Source organism: Rhinatrema bivittatum, chromosome 17, assembly GCF_901001135.1.
Source record: "Rhinatrema bivittatum chromosome 17, aRhiBiv1.1, whole genome shotgun sequence".
Taxonomy (NCBI): domain Eukaryota; kingdom Metazoa; phylum Chordata; class Amphibia; order Gymnophiona; family Rhinatrematidae; genus Rhinatrema; species Rhinatrema bivittatum.
The window spans coordinates 16,015,836-16,036,261 of record NC_042631.1 but is presented as its reverse complement, the minus strand read 5'-3'; the positions used below and the strand labels follow the sequence as shown (position 1 = coordinate 16,036,261).

The window sequence follows — 20,426 nt, the reverse complement described above, 5'->3', positions numbered from 1 at the left end:
CACTAACTTGTTCCATTAAAATGATTTCTTTAATGCATTTAAGAAGAGCAACTTAATCTGCCACAAGAATGTGTTTGAATTGATGGCTGTGTAGGTCCTGCCAGTCTGAAAAGGAATAAAGATCCAGGAGTGGCCATACTTCTTAGCATCTATTTTTCAAAATGCTGTTAATTTAACTTTAGCAGTTAAATTGATAACATCATCATGTTTAATAGTTCTTTTCATGTATCCAAAAATAACTGCAATGAAATACAAATTTATAATTTGTTTTATTATTATTATTATTTTTTTTAAATATCACCAGCAGCCTTGGTGACCAGATGCAGAAGACTTATCCTTAGAGATTCTGTAATGGAATGCCTACATATACACTTTTTATACATACAGACCTGTTACCTCTAGAAGCAGAGTGCATTAACTTTCATACTGTGTTCAGCCTACAACCAGGACCAACAAAAAGTAAGAGGAAACATTCAACATCACTTCAGTCATGGAGGAAATTCTTTGTGGAAAGATGGCACGAGGCATAGAACTGATATCAGAAAACATTTGGATCATGTGCATGGATCTCAGCAGGTCTGTCCACTGCCAGATTTCACCAGAACAATACACTTTTGCCATTCTACTAAAGGCTTACGAGGAAAGAGGACAAGGAGCGAAATGCTAAAATAATTAGTTTTCTCCTAGCCCATATGAAATTATCATCCTCAAATCTAGTACTTCTGGGTACTGTAAAGATGGCTCACTTAGGAACTTTAAATTCTTCAGTGTTTAGTGTATGGCCAATCCAGATCAGTAGAGACCGTGGGTTAAGCACCCGGCACCTGCAGGAGACAGAGATATACTGACAGGCTGTGGGTGGCACCCTGGTACATATGCGGAGCCTGACAAGTTTGGCTCTGTCTCCACCTGCTGGTGTGGAGGCAAAACCCAGGAGTCTGGACTGATCCGGTACGTACAGGGAACTTTAAATTCTTCAGTGTTTACTGTATGGCAACTGGAACACTAAAAACTTTTCAAACACTAATCTGAAAATTCGGTTTTAAATTTCAGAAATTTCTCCTTTCATGGTCACCGTATTTTCATTTATTTTTGTGCATTAACATAAGCCAAGATTTGGAACGTGGAGACTGCGTAAGCCACATTTGGCTCATAAGCAATATCTCCGCTTCGTCTGTTGCAAATACAGTACTACATGAAGCAATAAAGACAGAACATTTTATGTAAATTATAGGAGAACGTGTAACATTAAAACCAAGACAAAGGACACACTGTACTGGATGACTGAAGTAAATATCTGTATTTTTTTTTTTCCAAAAAGAGTAAGGCATGGTATTCAGAACAAAAGAAATGCACTAGTGATGCTGCTACATTCATAGTCTCAGACTACTGATGCTGCTACCTGATGGGCAATGGAAGAAAAATCAGGGCGAACATAAGTCCAAAAGGTGCAGGCCAGAGGAGAGTCAAAGAATATACAGTCTGATTATTTGGATTTTTAAAAGGCTTCATATTAAGCTGCTGGCTATGCATACACTGGATAGCGCGAGCAGGGATTAACCACATCCAACTGTATTTTCTAGGGTCTGCCGTGGCCAGCTCCAAGAATGATGTCAGCTGTGTTTAACACTGCAAACCTGCTACTTAAGTCAACAATCCACTCCAAAATGCAGCCTCCTGTGACTTTCATGTAAAAACTCTTGGTTAATCAAATGTTTAGTAAGAAATTTATTTTCATGTATCAGAAAATAACTGCAGTGTATAACACAACTACACTTAAAAGACAAAGCTATTCTAAATATGATGTTCTGGTTAAGACTGAAGAAAAACCAGTCTAAACAAAAAAAAAATAAATTCTACTTCAAAATATATAGTGTACAATATGAAATCAACATATAATTGAAAAGGAGTTATGGAAAACAATGAAAAGTGTATTACAAAGATACATGAAACAATTCTAACCACAATATTTTCTCTGTGAAAAATACAACTATTAGTGAGATAAAATGTACAATTGAAATTTTTCAAAAGGAAAAAAACACAGTACAAAGGAAAATAGCTTTCTTCAAAACAGGGAAAATAGTTTAGGTCATTGTTTACAATATAATTTGACACAAAAAGCAGTCATAGGATTGCACCAACTCCATGTCCAGTCTCCTGAACATTATAATAATAAAAGGAGTCCATAAAGCAGAGAGCACCACTGCACTGGTACACATTTCATCGCCAGTGATGTCACGCCAGCTCCACCTACAAATGTACACGTTTGTAAATTCTGGGGCCAGACAAATATAAAAACGCTGAGACGCTTCCTTCCTGCTCTCCCAACATTAACCTTTCCAATGCTCACCCAGAGACACGAGATTTCCAGGAAAAAGGAAAAATCATTGATGTTTAGTGCATGCTTTATCACTTGTCAAAAAAACAAAAAAAACCAAAACAAAAAACAAAACAGGTTTGTGAAAATAAAACCCAGCGTCCCCCTCCCAATTAAAAAATAGAAATCATTCCTAAGAAAAGCACGGGAACGATACAAATGTGGTGGTGGTGGTGGTGGTTTCAGCCCTGTTGCGACAGGAGACTGTGAGAGCACCACGCTGTCCTCGTCGGTGAAGTGGAAGCTTGTTCCAAGCCGGGTTTGCTTTCTGTCCCCGAGAAGCACGGGCTCACAAGCATTTCTGCTGCACGTGATTCAAAAGGTCGCCAAACTTTTCAAAGAGCTCCTCCAACCACTTCCGATTCTTCATGCACAGCTGCAGTATCTGCTCCTGCCTCAGGTCTCGGTTTCCCTTTTGAAGGGAAAGGACCTTAAGAGAGGAAAATTATACATCAGTCTGAGGCATTAATCCTCATTCCCCAAAAGTACAATAGCAAATGTCAATTCAAAGATAAAGCGCAGCTGACGTTATCTACCCTTAGTTTAACTTCTCTCATGTGACAAACACCAGCTAGAAAAAGGTTGTGGCCAGAAGCCCAGGCAGGGAATATTTCATTACACAGCATGCCAGTGTTCTTAGCACAGATTTCAGCAAGAATAATCTTTTATCTGGGCTCTGCAAAATTTGAATAGGGGACTGATTAGATGTGAGAGGTACCAAAGAGCAAACAGGACCTGCTGTCTCCAGACGTAGCCCTTGTTCCAACAGCTCCGCAGAGTGGCACTTCTGCTCTCAATGCATTCTGCATATTACTCGACCCCCCCCCCCGAGGATTTATCCTGTTCCAGCAAAGGGAGAGAAACTTTGGAGGAGCTCCTGCTCGTTCCCAGGAAGACAGACAAAGCTGCACTGGGGGAAAGAGGACAGACCGGGGCTTCTCTTGAGACTTAAGCAGTTCCTCCCTTTTCCGGGCCCTTGATTTTTGGGAACGCAGGGATCGTTAACAGTTGGCCTGGTTGTGATCTGGTCCCTAGGCAGTGGTAGCACAGGCCACCGTCCATCGGTGATGGACATTTTCCTACCCCAAATACAGGAGTGGGCTAGCAGCCTAGTGGTCAGAGCAGCAGGCTACGAATCAGTGAAACCAGGGTTCAAATCCCTTGTAACTTAGGGCAAGTCACTTTACCCTTCAAACTTAAGATTGTGAGCCCACTGCGGACAGGGAATTACTTTGAATATAAGATCAAATAAAAAAATAAAATGTCCTCAAAACCACTCACGGTGGCTTTGATCTTGGACCTGCTGAAGAAAAATGTTCTCCCCCTTTTTTTGGGAAAAGAACAGAAAAGTGCTGCTTGGGGGCTACTGAGACGGAGAAGCAGCTTTTAAGAGAAAATATGAGAATTTACAGAAGAGGAAGCAGCCTGTGCTAGTGCTTGGAGGGGGCTCACGAGGCAATCCTCACCCCTGCTCAGCACAGCAGAAGCGCTCTCAGCTGTCTGGTACTGCCGGGTGGCATCGCCACCTGCCTCGGCTAATTCAGCCCTGCACTCACCTCCTCCTTGCACCTCAGGTACACGTGGTATTTATAATGATGGAGTGAATGATATAACGAGCACAAATGGATTCTCTCGGGGTCCACAGCAAACTCCTGTGAGCAAAAAATCATTTTAGGGTCATTCCTGTTACATCTGAAAAACTGCAAACTCTAACACAAAATATTAACACCATTTCATTCAGAAACAAGTAACAATTTAAAGGCCATCGCTACAGGTTCAGTAGCCCACGCTGTTGTAAAGTAGGCAGAGGAGGTTTTTTTCTTACCCAGGGAAGAAATAAGGGCAATTTGCCTTTGAGAATTACTTACAACAGGGGGAAGGCAACTCCGGCTCTCTAGTGCCACAAGCCACTGCATGCAAATCTCTTTCATGAATATTCAGCGTGCATCTCTTGAAAATCTGACTGACCTGCAGCACTCGAGCACACCCTGATCTACAAGGTGCATGGGTATAAACCGCCCTTATACTTAAGCCCAAGGGTAAAAGACCTGCACAATTGAAAAAATATACAGGTGTTTACTCCCCTGACAAGACACGGCCACGGGAAGTGCCTTTTTAATCACATGTTACTCACATTGTGGGGGGGACGTTTCACCTGGGTAAAGTCCATAATTTAATATTTTCTACAACATACTCATAGACACAGTACAAACTGGCCATTAGACAGGCTGATTCAGGGCTTTCTGGAAAATAAGAGACAGCATGCAACTTACAAAAGATGCATGGACTACTAGAACCACAGGTACAGACAGAAACCACCAGCCAAAACAATTTCAGCAAAAAGAAAGGGTTACGATATAAATTATCGTATTTAGAGGGCACTAATCAAGTAGCTGCATCCACCACAAACTCTACAGATACCTTTTATCCCTAGGAAAGAGTCCCCGCAAGACACGTGCACCTGTTTTTGCAAATGAGATTTTTAAATCGGCGCATGCTAACTACACGCGTTACTCCTTGGAGGGGTTCCTGAGGTCAGGAGAGGGAAGGTATGTGGGTAAAATGATGCAGGTCAGTGAGGCTGGGTGTTTTTCAAACAGCCCGTTTTTGTGGAAACTATTTGGATTACTCTCTCCAGGTTTACCAAACACACGGATTTTTATGTCGTCAAACAGGATTTTGACTCATGAGTTTCACCTGCATACTGGACAGACAAAGTTACGGTCAGGGGCAGAGACTGTGGCTTTAGAAAGGCACGGCCTACTGCCACTCATAAAACCGTGTCCCTGAATTTCCTTCACTGCCCCGGGTCTGACAGCTCCCAGCAGGACTGACATGATCAGGGCTTGTAGAAAGACAGACAGACAAAGCTAAAAACACACACAAAAAAAAGGAAGATATTCTGTACCTACAGGAAAACAAGGGTTTGGAAAGCACATTGCTCTTCAATGTTGGCTTTTCCTGAACTTATAAAATATTTCATATAGTTATTACATGAGCATAATGAGGTACACTGGTGCTACAAGATGTCTGAAGCAGGAAAAAATACATCAGTATACACCTTAAACCAATTCCGACACGGGGAGCGAGAAATAACGGTGACAGTGAGTGTCAGACAAGGCGACAGTGAGCATCAGACAAGGCTGAACACTTTGGGTGTCCCTCCAGGCTCTGTTACATTACAACGCTTTTCCCAACAGTACAGTTCCATCTTGTACTCTGGGCTAGATAAAAAATAAACATTAACTATAAAATGTGTACTTATTTGTTAACCCAACTCGTTTGGACTGTACTTTATTAGATGTTACCAGTGTAACTGTTTTAAAACTGTTACAGAGGGCAGACAGGGCCATGAGCTAAGCCAAAGCTACAGAACAATCTGACAAACATAAGGACCTTAGTTTTTAATTTTCCCCAGAAATGCATCAGTGTTTTACAACAAAAACAAAAATGAGAAATCAGTACAAAAAATGATTGTCATTTTTCTGGCTGAATATAATTTGTTCTTTATGCAATAAACACTGAAATTCCCAAGAAAATAATGTATAAATGGAAGTGAAGGTCTCTACTTAAACAGTAAGACAATAGGAATAATACCTATCGTTCTACAGCACCTTCAACTTTTATGTCTGCACCTTCTTTAATATATATATATATAATTTTATGATGTGTCAGAGGAAGATGGTCCCAACTGCACACAGTACCAAACATAGAAGAGGAAGGGGAGGTTAGGCAACAGGATAAAGTCACCATACATTCTTAGCCCTGCTGCTGACCACTCACCTGGCACATCTTCGGGTTTGTTTTAGATATTCGCAGTGTTTGTTTGTTATAAGTTTTGCCCGTCATTTTGATTTTAGAAATAACACTGCCTCCATTTTTTGTTTTAGTTTCACGAGAAATCACCGTCAGGTTAGGAAAGCTGTCCAAGGCACGCTTACAAACAGAAAAAGGACACATAATTAGTGCACCTTCTATGGGTCAGAAAAACCTCAGGCCTCTGGGTCCAGGGCTTCACTGCCTTTGCAGGCTGCTACCTAAGCCAAAGGATTGAGGGGAAGCATCTGAAGCAGCTCCATGCTGTGCATCAATAAACCTTTCTACCACCTAACAAAGAAGCAGAGAACCAAGGCCCTTATTTACTTTTTAAACACCACAAAATAAACTGTGAAAGCAGTTAGGAGAGAGATAGATCCTGGGACTCCCCTCAGGGGAGAGGCAGATACTGGTTAGTCACACAGGATAATTTGACGTGAGAAACTTTTACTTTGCTGTAAACCACCTTGAGCTTTATTGGAAAGGTGAGTAGTGAAATGCATTTCATCTATTTCTGAGGCGACCATATTAGATATTCGTGTAGCTCCGGTCAGCCCATTTCTTACAAGGATGTGGCAGAGCTAGAGAAGATACAGAGGTCAAACAGAAGAGGGAGGATTGAGACGTCTCTCATACGAAGAAATGTTGGAAAAGTCAGGGCATTTTAGCTTGAAAAGAGGAGGGACGTAAGAGATCCACAAAATCATGAGTGGACGAGAACAAACCACAAATCAAGCTGTTTACCCTATCCAAAATTACTAGAATTTGTTGCCAGAGGATGTGGTTAGTGCAGTTAGTGTAGCTGGGTTCAAAAAAGGTTTGGATAAGTTCTTGGAGGAGAAGTCCATTAATGGTTATTAATCAATTTTACTTAGGGAATAGCCACTGCTATTAATTGCATCAGTAGCATGGGATCTTCTTGGTGTTTGGGTAATTGCCAGGTTCTTGTGGCCTGGGTTTTGGCCTCTGTTGGAAACAGGATGCTGGGCTTGATGGACCCTTGGTCTGACCCAGCATGGAAATTTCTTATGCTCTTAAGTTTCATTGGATGTCCCGTGATTAACACCTACATTCATCAAAAAGTCTTAACCCAGTGATAATGCCCGCGCTAAGAAAAAGGGGTGTGGAGAGAGAGAGAGAGATCTGCCACATACTTCCTAGAGATTCAGATCGGCCACTGTTGGAGACAGGATGCTTGGTCTGACCTGGCAGGGCACTTTTTATGCACTTCTGCTACAGAATTATACTCAGATGAACTTTATTTGTAAATTTATACATGGCCTCTCCCAGTGAGGCTACAAAGCAGTGTACAACTGAATATAAACAGCAACTAACATTAAAACAAACACAGACAATTATACAAAATAAATCAGGTAAATGTTTTCATGAAAAGCCCTGTTTTCTGAATGCAGACTAATCATCTGCTAATCTGAACTCCAAAGGCAGCAAGTTTCATAAAATGGGACTTGCAGAAAAAAAGCATGCTGCTCTGGTTTGGGCCTGTTGGATGTCTCTAATCCCTCTGGGGCCCACAGTCTGGCCTAGATGGACCACTGCTCTGACCCAGCTTGGCTATTCTTATATTCTAAAGCATTTATTTGGATTTCTTTTTCACTTCCATAAGTGGTTACAGAAGTTCCACTGTAGTGGCTCTAACTCACAGCATGTGAACTGCGTAGATAATTTTCAAAGAATAAATCAGACGATGAGACCCAGTGGAATGAGTGTTTACAGTTATGCACAGGCAGCAGTACGCACAAACAGCCGTGTGTTATTTATTCAATGGCTCTTCATGAAGTACTCCTGCCCATTGCTTTCAATTTAAAATTTACCTAAAGGACTCAGCAGCATCAAACAAAGGAAACGTGATGGTTTTGATTTACTGCTCTGTGTTAAATACCCTGAATTTAAACAAAAAATCTATACAGAGCAATAGTAAACAGAATTTCCAGGAAAACAATCAGCACGTGGATTACCAGTACAAAGCCGCAGCTCCCACTTCTCCAGCACAAGACCACAACATATTAACACATTTGCCATATGTGGAATAGGATATTGCTTGTGGCCCTTTTGACACTGACTGGTGAATGCATTAACATTTTCTTAATACCTTGAATGATTTATCCAAGTGCAATTTGGAAAGCAGCCTTCTCCTGGTGTCATTTAACATGCCATCAATTTTTATCATGTGAGGCATAAGCAGCACATCTACAAGAGAAGCCCAAAATCAAATAAGTAAAATCAGATACAATGTGTTAAGAAGGGCACAAAGATATAGACCAATTAGGAACACAGATAACGAAAAGCAACCCCAGTTACTAATATGCCTCTTCATTTTACACATATACTCAGGTTCCCTCCAGGACTCCTTCACCAGGGACAAAATGCACTTCTCATCAACTCCTCTACCTGCTCGCCTTCTACTTCAACTGCAGTCCTCTCCCTTTCTGTTCCGAGAATGCCAAAAGTATCGGCCATGGTTCAAAAAATGATTAATGCAAGTTGAAAGTTTTTTTTTTTAACCCAAGGAAAGAAAGCTGTACAAAGAAAATTTGGCAGCCTCAGTGACCCGGCCCGGCCCACCCCTATCAGACAATCAATGAATACCAAGGAGACAAGCGTGGAGATAGGAGGCTGCAGCTTTATTGATCTAACATAGTATGCTAGCCTCCTGTATCCGAGCCACTCAAATTGACAGTAATCAAACCATTTCCGCTTACCGCTGTCTGCTTTAGCCCAGCAGGACAGCCACCGTCATCCAACACCTCCGTCTTTCCAAAGAAGGGGACCTCGCTATTTCAGCTTTGCTAAACCCCAGCTGCAACTCTACCACAGTCCCAAAGGACAACTGATTTTAAACTTATGTTGTAAGCCTCCTTGACCCTTGAACTGGGTGGTCTATACATTTTTTAAACAAACATAATGCCTATGTATCGCTCCATTATACAATTACACTGAGTAATGTACCAGTAGCTGGTTATGTCATGTCAAAACAAAATAAACAAACACAGGCAACAACAATGATTAAGAGGATGGAATGGTTCCTGTAAGAAGGCAGGCTAAAACAGTTAGGTCTCTTCAGCTTGGAAAAGAGATGACCAAGGATAGGATAGCTGTTGCTTTCAAATATTCCTAGGGCTAGGGGACAGTCCATGACACTAACAAGTAACAGATTTGAAACAAATGTAAAAGTATTTTTCCAATCCATCAATACACAACTAAGCTGTGGAATTTGTCACCAGAGAATACAAGTCAAGGCTAGAGGTATAGGCAAGTTTAAAAAAAGGTTATGGTAAATTTCTGGAGGATATGATTCATTAACTATTAGGGGCAAGATTTGGGTGTCTCTGCCTCTCATTTTCTGGATTTAAGCAATACTGACCCAGACTGGCCACTGTCAGAGGATGCTGGACTCGATGGACCATCGGCCTGACCAAGCACGGCACTTCTTACGTACAGCAGAGTGGATCCAACAAATTGAAACTCCCTAACTGTTGCACAAGTATCAAGACATTATTCTGTATGGCAACCCTGAGATTTAAAACAATGAGCTCTCATGCAAAAAAAAAAAAAGAAAAAACCAAAAACTTACCGTCGCCTTTTTCCAAGGCCTGAATAATATCAGAGTCTAAAGCAATGCTAAAGAGTAGCTCCATGTAACTTTTAAAAGTCTCCTTCATAGCTCTTGTATTCAAAAAGCGAGTTACAAAAGGAGCAGGGGGTTCAAATTCTGAAAAATAATCCATATATATCGATTATTAGAGTGCAGATAAAGGTTCCCTTCCTAAGGCCAGAGGCATGTGCCAATATATATTACACAAACCATGCCCTGGATGATCATAACACAACTGCCAAGTAGACTAGATTTCATCCATAAAAATTGTGCTTCACGTTGGTGATATCTTGCTTATGACAAACAGCCATTTGCAAGATTTAATAAGTAAAGAACTATTAATTAGTATTATTTGCATCCTGCTATGCCACTGCATTACTCTTAATTACTCAACTAAAAAATTATCACTGAATATTTCAAAGCTCATTATCTTGTGCACAATTGTCATCTTCCAGTAACTTGCATTTAACTGGTCATCCACATTTTTCAAGAAAGCTCAGGGCAGAGGGGCATGGGATAGAAGGTTTAAATAAACTTGAAATAATATAATACATACAAGGGCAGAAGTAGTGCTCACCATGCACTGTCTTTTTTTTTTTTTTTTTTAAAGCTTTATGTTGCTTCCCTGTGACTCCATGGATTCACCATGTTCAGAAGAGAGTTACTGAGAATGGTGTCTGGTTCAAAGCATGCATGTGATGTCACCGGTAAAAGTCAAGGCTAACATGGCCAAATCCAAAGCAGTATTTCAATGCAACTTGTGATACATTTGGTGAAGGGAGCAGTCTACAGATATTTAAACTACTTAGCAGAAAGTGTTTACATTGACACAGGACAATACTACTTGCCAGATATACTTTTGAAATTCTGAAAGTATACAGAAGGGACAATTTTATTTTAAATAAGCTAAAATTAAATTGATTTTTCAATCCATTCATTATACATTGTGTGCTAAATTAGGTAAAGGAATTAGCAAGCATTAATGTTACATTTCAAACACGCCCATGCTATGAAAGAATGATGAAATATTCCCTCAAGGTGTATTGTACTACATTACAGATCCTCAGATTCTTGCGTGGTTAAGACGTTTCCTCCATATTTGCAGGGGGAAGCATGCAGTACAAACATCTTGCGTCCTCTATCTGTGATGCACTAACCATCTGCTGAGCGAGTCCCCATGCTCCCCAAGAACAGCAGTAGAAGTGGGATTCCAAGACAGCGCCTAGAATGGCATTCACACATGGAGGAAAATAATCTCTGCTGCTGACATTCAAACAATGCATCACAGAGGAGAAAGATTCTTTTAGAAGGAAACATTATCAGAACAATTATTTTAGGTCAGGTGGTCAGAAAAGGGCTTCACCGAAATTTCCTAATCCAATTTTACTGGGCAGTTGGCTAAAGAGGATTTTTAAATCCCTAAAATGGAGTAGACCCGACAATTTGTAGAAAGCAACAAAGGTATCTCGAAGCCTTAAAAAAAAAAATATTTATATATATATCTCCGTTCTGAGAAACATTTGACGTCAAATAGCAGCTTTTTTTAATTGATGAAATCCAAACAAGCTCACGCTGGCACGGCTTCCTGCCTCTCCATACGTGAGGGCTAAGAGGGCTCAGCTGCCTGCCCCACTTCAGCACTCACCATCCTCATCCGTCTGTGCTTCAGGAGACGCGGCAGAAGGGCACGGGGGCGTCTCCTCTTTCCACTTCTTCCGTTTCTTTGGTGGGGGCTCAGCTTTCACTTTTGGCTGTTTAACTTTGGGTTTCACTGAGGAGGAGGAGACTTTTGCAGCTGGGCTTTTTGAAGCCAGTGGTTTTGCAGCTGGGGATTTTAATGCAGGAGGATCGACAGCTTTGCTATTAGCCAACTTGGCATGAACGGGCCTGCGAAAGAACGAAGAAGCGTTATTATTCAGGGACCTCACTGCGGAAGAAGCAGCACACAGAGTCCTGCTGAGGTGGATGTGGGATGCAGTTCATTCTGACAAGCTGAAGCGGCACACGGCAAGTACCAAGTGATACTGGAAGAAATGGATCTCTGAAAATACCATTCCCCCCCCCCCAAAAAAAAAAATAAAAAAAATCAATCAGTCAGCTCCCTACACTGAAGCAACTCTTTCATGGGCTGGATTTTCCACTTCATTCTGTAGCTTTAGAAATGAAGGCTGCAGGTTTAGCCGATGGAGAAATTTTAATTTCTAATCACATGCAGATAAAGCAGGGGATTAAAAAAAAAAAAAAAAGGGTTTTGTATTTTTCACAGTTTTAGGTGCGGCAGAAGAGTCACATTGGCCACACTTCCATTTTAAAAAAATTTGTGAGAGACATGAGGTGTACAAAACAATTAAAATACTTAATGGCTTGCTGAGTACTTTCAATATTATTGCTGCTGCCAGAGCAGTCGTGCCTACTCGCACCCCCCCCGACAGAGCCTGCACATCCACCCAGAGCATGCAATCCTCCCTTTCACTTACAATCACAATGCTCCTCTTATTTGCAGCATTCTCAAGCTGCAGAAGTGAATACCTGGCAATCTGCGGAGGTTTGATTCTTGGCTTCTTTGAACACACTCTCACGTATTCTTTTTTGTTCGCATTTTCTATGAACTTGACGTATACCCGTTTGTATTTAGTCTTTGCATCACCAAAGTAGCCAAGGTACTGCAAAACAAAAACACACCCCTCTGGAATTGGAAGTGCTCCTACAGAGTAAGCGATGTCATTAAAGGTAGCGGACAACTTTCAAAATTAAAACAAAGAGGATCGGCTATTTTTCTGTTGAAAAACATGGTCCTTTGCTGTTCAGCACTAGAGGAAATACCATTATAAAGCTTGTCTAGCTAGAATTAGTTTTCATCATCTCAAATATTCTCTTTAATTTATAGAGTTAGACAGTGTACAAAAACCTCAGATTCCCCTGTATTCATTTCCCAGAAAATAGTCCATTTTACAATTCATACTGCACAATTCTTTGCAGAGCTTGTGATTTAAGGATCCTCATGACATAAAATTTATTTTTTTTTGTGGATACACTTGCTGTGCAAGGTGAAGACAGATAAAGATGCCCCCCAATTGTATGTACTGCAGCATATGTGTGCACGTTCTACCCCACCAAAGTAGGACTCGGCAATTCTTGATTCTATCTCTGCCCTTCGAGGGGAAAAAAAACCCAAACCTTGTTAAAAACAGCAAAATTTCACTCTACAATTTCAGAACAGAAATCATGTACGTCTCAGACTCCGTAAACACCAATACCCTCACTTTTTCCAGAGAGCCCCTTGCTCCTAAACTTGTTCTCAAACCTACACTGCCATTCTTTTGTAAATTTACGAAGAGGGGGATAATTTAATGATAACTGATCACTTACACTGTTAGTAGCAGAAAACTCTCTTTTTCCATTCCGCATCTCGGGGACAAACTTCTGCAACAAAGCCTTCTGTACTTTCCAGATTGCAGGGGGTTCTTTTCCAGCACTCAGTGCAACCTTTAACGACCACAAAAGAGTCACTTAAAATCAGGCATTCCGCTTTCCAACCATCTATAAACACACACATCATATCCATATCCTTCACCCGTACAACTTGTTTAGAAAAAAATGTACTTGTTTAAAAAAAAAAAGAATCCCAGGCCTTTTCTTGTATTTTAAACATTAAGATGTTTTTATTTAATTTGTATATTAGGAGTGTTGATGTCTAGTTTGTTGAATATTTTAAATGTTTAATGTTTTACCTATGTTACATGCTGTAACCTGCAAATCAGGGAATTCAAGAAATTTTAAATAAAATACATGCTTACTATATCATGGTATTTACTATTCCATTTTAGAAATGTTATCCACAAGAAACATTAGAATGAATGGAGAGGGTGGTGGATGCCTGGAATGCCCTTCCGGAGGATGTGGTGAAGACCAGAACTGTGAAGGACTTCAAAGTGGCGTGGGATAAACACTGTGGATCCATAAAGTCAAGAGGCTGCCAATGAAGAGTGGGTGACTCGCCAGAATGATGGCTACTGCCTGGAGTCAATACCCTTATTAAATAAACATACACAGGCTTACGGTGACTCCAACATCGCTCTAAGCTTCAACAGCAAGAGGAAATGTGGAAAAAAGGATTCACACTCACAAAGAGGGGAGTAGCTGGCTTGTTACGGCGGTTACTACCCCAAATCAAATAAGCCTGATACTTCACTTTCAATGCATATACAGCAAAGTTCTCTGATTCAACGGCAGGGGAGAAGAAAAACTGATACTTCACACATCCAGCAGAGCTCTCTGCTTCAACGGCAGGGGAGAAGAAAAGAGGGTTCACACTCACAAAGCGGGGAGTAGCTGGCTTGTTACGGCGGTTACTACCCCAAACCAAATATGCCTGATACTTCACTTTCGATGCACATCCAGCATGGCTCTCTGCTTCAACGGCATGGGAGAAGACTTATACGTCACACATATCCAGCACAGCTCCCTGCTTCAACGGCAGGGGAGAAGAAAAACAACCAATAAGGGCTAATAACATAGTCTGGGTAAAACAAATAAGCATGGGTGCAGCTTGCTTATTGCGGCGGCTACTACCCCTAACGAATCAAGCTAGATATTTCACTTGGATGCAGCTCCATCACTGCTCTCTACATTAAAGGTGGGGGTGGAAGGGAAATAGAACCAAGAGCTAAGAGAAACAGATAAGTATGAGAGAAAATATGTGTGAAGCTTGCTGGGCAGACTAGATGGGCCATTTGGTCTTCTTCTGCCGTCATTTCTATGTTTCTATGTTTCTATGAATGAGGAAATCTAATGGCGTTCTTGCTTTAAATATACAATAATCAGTTATTGGCCAGTTTTAATATAGTCATGATGGGACACAGCAAGCATATAAAAAAGAAAAAAAAAAAGTACTGGGTTTGTTATACATTAACAACTGATGAAGATCGAAGTGGAAGAGACAGACTCTCAGCTGGTTCTTTTGAGAAGTTTATCCCCTGATACAGCATTAAGCAAAACAGGGTTCTGGTGTCAGACTAACCTAACAAAGACTACATATTTGCATCAATATTAGTAAAGTGCTTCTACCATGCAAACAAAAACATATGTTGTGATTATCTAATGGGATCTATTACAATCTAAGGACCAGAAGCAGGGAGTCGAACTAAATTCTGATCAGGTCATGCCTATGATGGCTCCCATTTTAATTCTGTCTAGGCTAATGTAATTGAGTATTTTGAACAATAGGGACAGATTTGTGTGACAGTTTTGCATTATTTACTTAATTCATTTATCACTTAGACACAGTTCAAAGCAATTTACGATATAACATACATAAAATCAATAGCCAAACTTATCAAAACAAACAAGCAGAGCCGAAAAACAAAAAAAATATAAAATCATGTAAAACAGGAAATAGTAAGTAGCTCATTCAAAAATCTGAGAAAGCTCTTTTCCACTCATTGCACAATTAAGCTCTAGAATTACTGGAGGATGTGGTTAAGGCGATTAGCATAGCTGGGTTTAAAAAAAGGTTTACATAAAATCCTGGAGAAGTCAAACTATTAACCAAGCAGACTTAAGAAATAGCCACTACTTATCCCTGTGTGAGAGCAGTATAGGATATATTTACTGTTTGGGATCTTGCCAGGTACCTGTGACCTAGATGGGCCACTGGCAGAAATAGGATTCTGGGCTTGACAGACCCTTGGTCTGACCCAGTATGGCAAGCTCTTATGTTCTTAGGATGCAGACACTGGAAAAAAAAATTCTGGATTTGATAAGCCTAGAGTCTGTATTGCAATCCAATACGACAGGATGCAATGACTAGATGTATCCTTATGTTTATTTACTCTCTGTTGATGTAATTTTAATGCTGACAGAGCAAGGAGAGAGTAAAGGAAAGTGAAAAGGAAAAAAAAAAAAAGGAAAAGCGGCAGATAGAATGGAAAAACAAAACAAGGAAAACCCCCAAAATATAGTTGGGGGGGGGGGGGGGGGGGGGAGAGGATTCCTTGGCTCCTAAGGATTTTTGGCTGGCACCTGAATTTTCTAAATCATTTTCCACTGCTGCTTTTAGGGCTCACTTTATACTGAAACACTGAGAGGAGTTCCTTGTGGAGTGAATGTTTATTACTCACTCTCCTACCGTGGTACTCAGAGCGAGGTACAGGCTTACAGTCGTCTACATATATACAATAAAGGGTTCTATTTAATGCAATACTTTACAGTTAAACATAAAACAGAGCAGCATATGGTACGGTGTAGTTAATACAATTTATATCAGACAGTCACATATAATACAGAAGAGCAGATTATGCATGGGGATAAACATGCAAGGCACTGGGGTTAGTCCTGTGGACAGGAATAGAATAGGTACATTTCATTTTTGTATGTATAAATTAAATTAATACAACTAATAGATCCAAAGGATGGCCCACTTTCTAGTACCATGCATAGCTCTATTTTTGCTGAGCTGGCTGAGGACATCAATGATTATTTCCCGAAGGAAACTCCATAAACAGTTATTAGCCAAGCAGAGGGGGAAAAGCCATCACTTATCAGCTATTTGGGATCTGCCGGGTATTTGCGACCTAGACCCGGCCGCTGTCGGAAGCCAGAGGCTGGACTGGATGGATCTCGGTCTGACCAGCATGGCACACGTGTTCTTTTCTGTCACCGCTGCTCTAATACAAAAGGTTAGCGATTTTGTTGCAACAAAAAAAAAAAAAGGTAACTTTTCTACATACCAACAATACCGGGAAGTCTGCTCACAATTCTCTTTTGTATTGTAAGCCGACTGGCATGGGGGAAAGAAAAAAAAAAAAGAGAACATTTCAAAAGTAAATAAAATCATTTCTAAAGCATTTGGTTTACCTTCAGTGATTCGATGTCTTCAATCTTCACTACAAATTCGTCACGTTCTCTGTACATCCCCTCTCCACCACTGTCTGAATTTCCCTCATCGGTGTATCCTTCTACTGCAACAGTTAATTGTGATCTGGCCAACTCATCTGAAGAATCACCACATTCAGCCGGCGCGTGAGACTCAGCCGCTTTTGGCTTTTCTTGAACACTCACTACAGGTGACGAGGCACGAGGAGACTCTTGCTTTACAATCACCTTCTCAGCTTCTGCAGTAAAATCGGGTAAACGAGAATTTGGACTCATTACCGACAATATTCAACATCTGATGTAAAGCTCTCACATTTTTTCTAAATGATGCTGTATTACAGGATTTCAGAAGGTTTCACAATGTTCAGTCAAATTAGAATGGAAAAAAAAAAATCAGAATTTATATATTAAAATGTGACACATTAAGATTTACATTAATATATACATTCTTGAAACATTGTTCATATCAACTTTGAATGTTATTTTAATATGCTGTAACCTGCTTAGCTCAATAGATTTGCTATATGCAGGCTATACATGTTTTTAATAAACAAACGTTACAACATATACCTTGTAATAACTTTAAAAGCGGTTAAAAGCAGTGGGAGGACTGAAGCACTTGCGACTATTCAATGCCTTATAAAACGGCTCCTCAAAAAGTCAATCTACTCAAGTTCTATAGCTCAATATGTTCATCCAAATTTGTACCTAGATTTGAGCCAAAACAGTCATGCCACACAGAAACCCTAAACATATTAACCCTCTTAACTGCATCAAAAAGTGACAAAATTCCAGACATTGTAAGCGAACTCACAACTTGGCTTTCTAGAGATGCACATAATTATTTGCATGCAGACAATTATACCTGACATTGTTTGGGAAATATAAAAAAATTCCACATCCATAGGGACCTTTACGTTTTTATTTTTCCAAAAGTTTATTAATGTAAAAAAAAAAAATGGGAGAAAATCAGTGGAAAACATTTACCACCATTTATTTTCTCCCATTTTTGTAGATGCAAATGAAAGCCAAAAAGCAAAAAATATGGTAAAATGGGAGGTGAATATATATATATTTTTTTAATGCTAGTGACAGGAGGATGTGAAAAGTAGAATTGTGTGACTCAGAGGTGAAGGGAAGGAACAGAGACAGACAAGCCAAAAGTGGAATTGTTTATTAAGAAATATTTCTGTTCAGTGTTCACCAAGGAAGGGCCAGGAACAGGACCACAGGGATTCGAAGGCAGGTAAACCGGAAATGCATTTCTTTGCACAGAAATGCATTTCTTTGCACAGAAATGCATTTCTTTGCACAGAAGATCCATCACATAATCTTTGATTCCAAAGCCCTCTTTGCCTATGTATCTAACCTAACGCAAACCTCGACTCCTGACATCCCTGCCAACCTAGCTCAAGAAAAAGCAGAGGAGCTGGCCCTCTTCTTTAGCAACAAAATCTCAAACCTAATAACACAGCTGAGAACCAACACTTCAATGCCATCCAACACATACTTCCACCACAACAAAGACATTACTCTACAATCCTTCGAACCCATCACTACTACTGAGTTACTTTCTACATTAAAGAAAATGAAACCTTCATCTCACCCATTAGACCACATCCCATCCAAACTTCTCCTGCTAATACCAGACACAATCTCCAATGCTCTGACAGACATCATTAACTGCTCCCTAGCACAAGGAAGCTACCCAGACGACCTGAAGATTGCATCCATCAAACCGCTTCTGAAAAAACCCAACTTAAATCCTAAAGATCCTACCAATTTCCGTCCTATATCCAATCTCCCATTCATAGCTAAGGTAACGGAAAAATTAGTTAACTCCAGACTTTCAGACTACCTCGAGGAACATAAAATTCTGTTCCCGTCCCAATATGGCTTCAGAAAAGCTTTAAATACTGAATCACTACTAATTTCCCTGACCGACTACCTCATCATGGGCCTGGATAAAGGTCACACTTATCTACTGATCCTCCTGGACCTTTCAGCGGCCTTTGATACGGTTAACCATTCATCCCTACTAACTCAATTAGCAAACATCGGAATAACAGGAACAGCACTATCGTGGTTCAAATCGTTCTTAGGGAACAGAAAATACAAAGTCAAAATTCACAATAAAGAATCTCAACACTACCCTTCATCTACGGGAGTTCCACAAGGCTCCTCCCTTTCACCAACGCTCTTTAATATCTACTTGCTCCCTCTTTGCCAACTGCTAACTGATTTAAACCTTAAACACTTTCTTTATGCAGATGACGTCCAGATAGTCATCCCCGTCAAAGAATCCTACAGCAAAACCCTAGAATTCTGGGAAACTAGTCTTAAAAAAATTGATGAACTCCTCTCCAACCTTAATCTAATACTAAACTCCTCTAAAAGCGAACTCCTCCTAATTTCATCTGAATACAGTAACACTGACTCAAATCCCCCACCCAATTTACAAACTCCACAAGTAAGAAACCTGGGAGCTATCTTTGATAACTGGTTAAACCTAAAAGCATTCATAAATCAAACTACTAAGGACTGCTTCTACAAACTCCAAGTCTTAAAAAGAACAAGACCTCTCTTCCACTTTCATGACTACAGAACTATTCTGCAATCAATAGTATTTTCTAAACTAGATTACTGCAACTCTTTGCTATTAGGTCTCCCCTCATCTCACACGAAACCCCTTCAGATGGTTCAAAACACGGCTGCGAGAATATTAACTAACACACGGAGAAGAGACCACATAACACCAATCCTCAAAGACCTGCACTGGCTACCAATTCACTACAGAATCATATATAAGTCCATAACCACTATTTTCAAAGCTATACACCAACACTCTCAGCTCAACCTTCAAATTCCTCTCAAAAAATTTACATCCAACAGACCAATCAGAGAGTCCTATAGAGAAACCTTACAAGTACCACACTCCAAATCCATGCGGCACATAACCACCAGAGACAGGGCGTTCTCCACTGCAGGACCAACACTGTGGACCTCCATCCCACCCGATTTGAGACAGGAACCCTGCCTGCCCACATTCAGAAAAAGACTCAAAACGTGGCTATTCATGAAAGCCTTTCCTGAACTAAACTGAACCTACTCCATCATTAACTAAGAACTCAGACTTTGCCTTATTCACGGCAACTAATTTCCCTACCTTATAATTAATATTCCTACATCATAAACACAATTCACTAATGCCTTAAGCACATTGACTGGCATTTACGTTCTTTCGATTTAATCCCCTGCTTCTTTTCTATGCTCCAAGTTGTATTACTCCCTTGTTTTATTGTAACTGCATACCTTTAGCCTTCTCTTGTTTAATGTTTTATTATTATTATTATTATTATTATTATTAATAAGATAAATATTAGTTTTTACCTTTTTTGTTACCTATCCACTTGTTAATTGTAAACCGACATGATGCGATATCTATTGTGAATGCCGGTATAGAAAAACTTAAAATAAATAAATAAATAAATAAATGAGTTTCAGAGAAGTGTGTTTGTGAGGCACTAGCTAAATTTAAAGCAGATAAAAATGGTGGGGCTGGATGGGGATACTTCCAGAGTATTAAGAAAGGGACGTTCTGGCAGCTCCGCTGGCTGACCTGGTCAGTGCTTCTTTAGAGTTGGATGTGGTAACTTCACAAAACTGGAAGTGAAGAGGAGGCTGGATATGGATAGTCAGCCCTCTGTGGCACGCATATTAACAGCATCTCTGCTAAAACCAAGGACT

General features: G+C 40.2%; 1 protein-coding gene across 4 annotated transcripts in view; it reads right to left on the bottom strand.

Annotated features, from left to right (window-relative positions):
• Window positions 1-1,277: 1,277 nt before the first annotated feature.
• The window catches only part of QSER1 (glutamine and serine rich 1), a 43,268-nt gene continuing 24,119 nt past the window's right edge, over window positions 1,278-20,426 (bottom strand). For all 4 annotated transcript variants that reach the window (XM_029582117.1, XM_029582118.1, XM_029582119.1 and 1 more), the window contains 9 exons: window positions 16,662-16,918; window positions 13,176-13,292; window positions 12,336-12,469; window positions 11,452-11,693; window positions 9,786-9,923; window positions 8,304-8,401; window positions 6,161-6,313; window positions 3,934-4,029; window positions 1,278-2,807 (listed from right to left, as the gene is read on the bottom strand). In XM_029582117.1, the coding sequence (XP_029437977.1) occupies window positions 2,667-2,807; window positions 3,934-4,029; window positions 6,161-6,313; window positions 8,304-8,401; window positions 9,786-9,923; window positions 11,452-11,693; window positions 12,336-12,469; window positions 13,176-13,292; window positions 16,662-16,918 (1,376 nt within the window). In that variant the 3' untranslated portion in view covers window positions 1,278-2,666. The remainder of the gene's footprint in view (window positions 2,808-3,933; window positions 4,030-6,160; window positions 6,314-8,303; window positions 8,402-9,785; window positions 9,924-11,451; window positions 11,694-12,335; window positions 12,470-13,175; window positions 13,293-16,661; window positions 16,919-20,426) is intronic.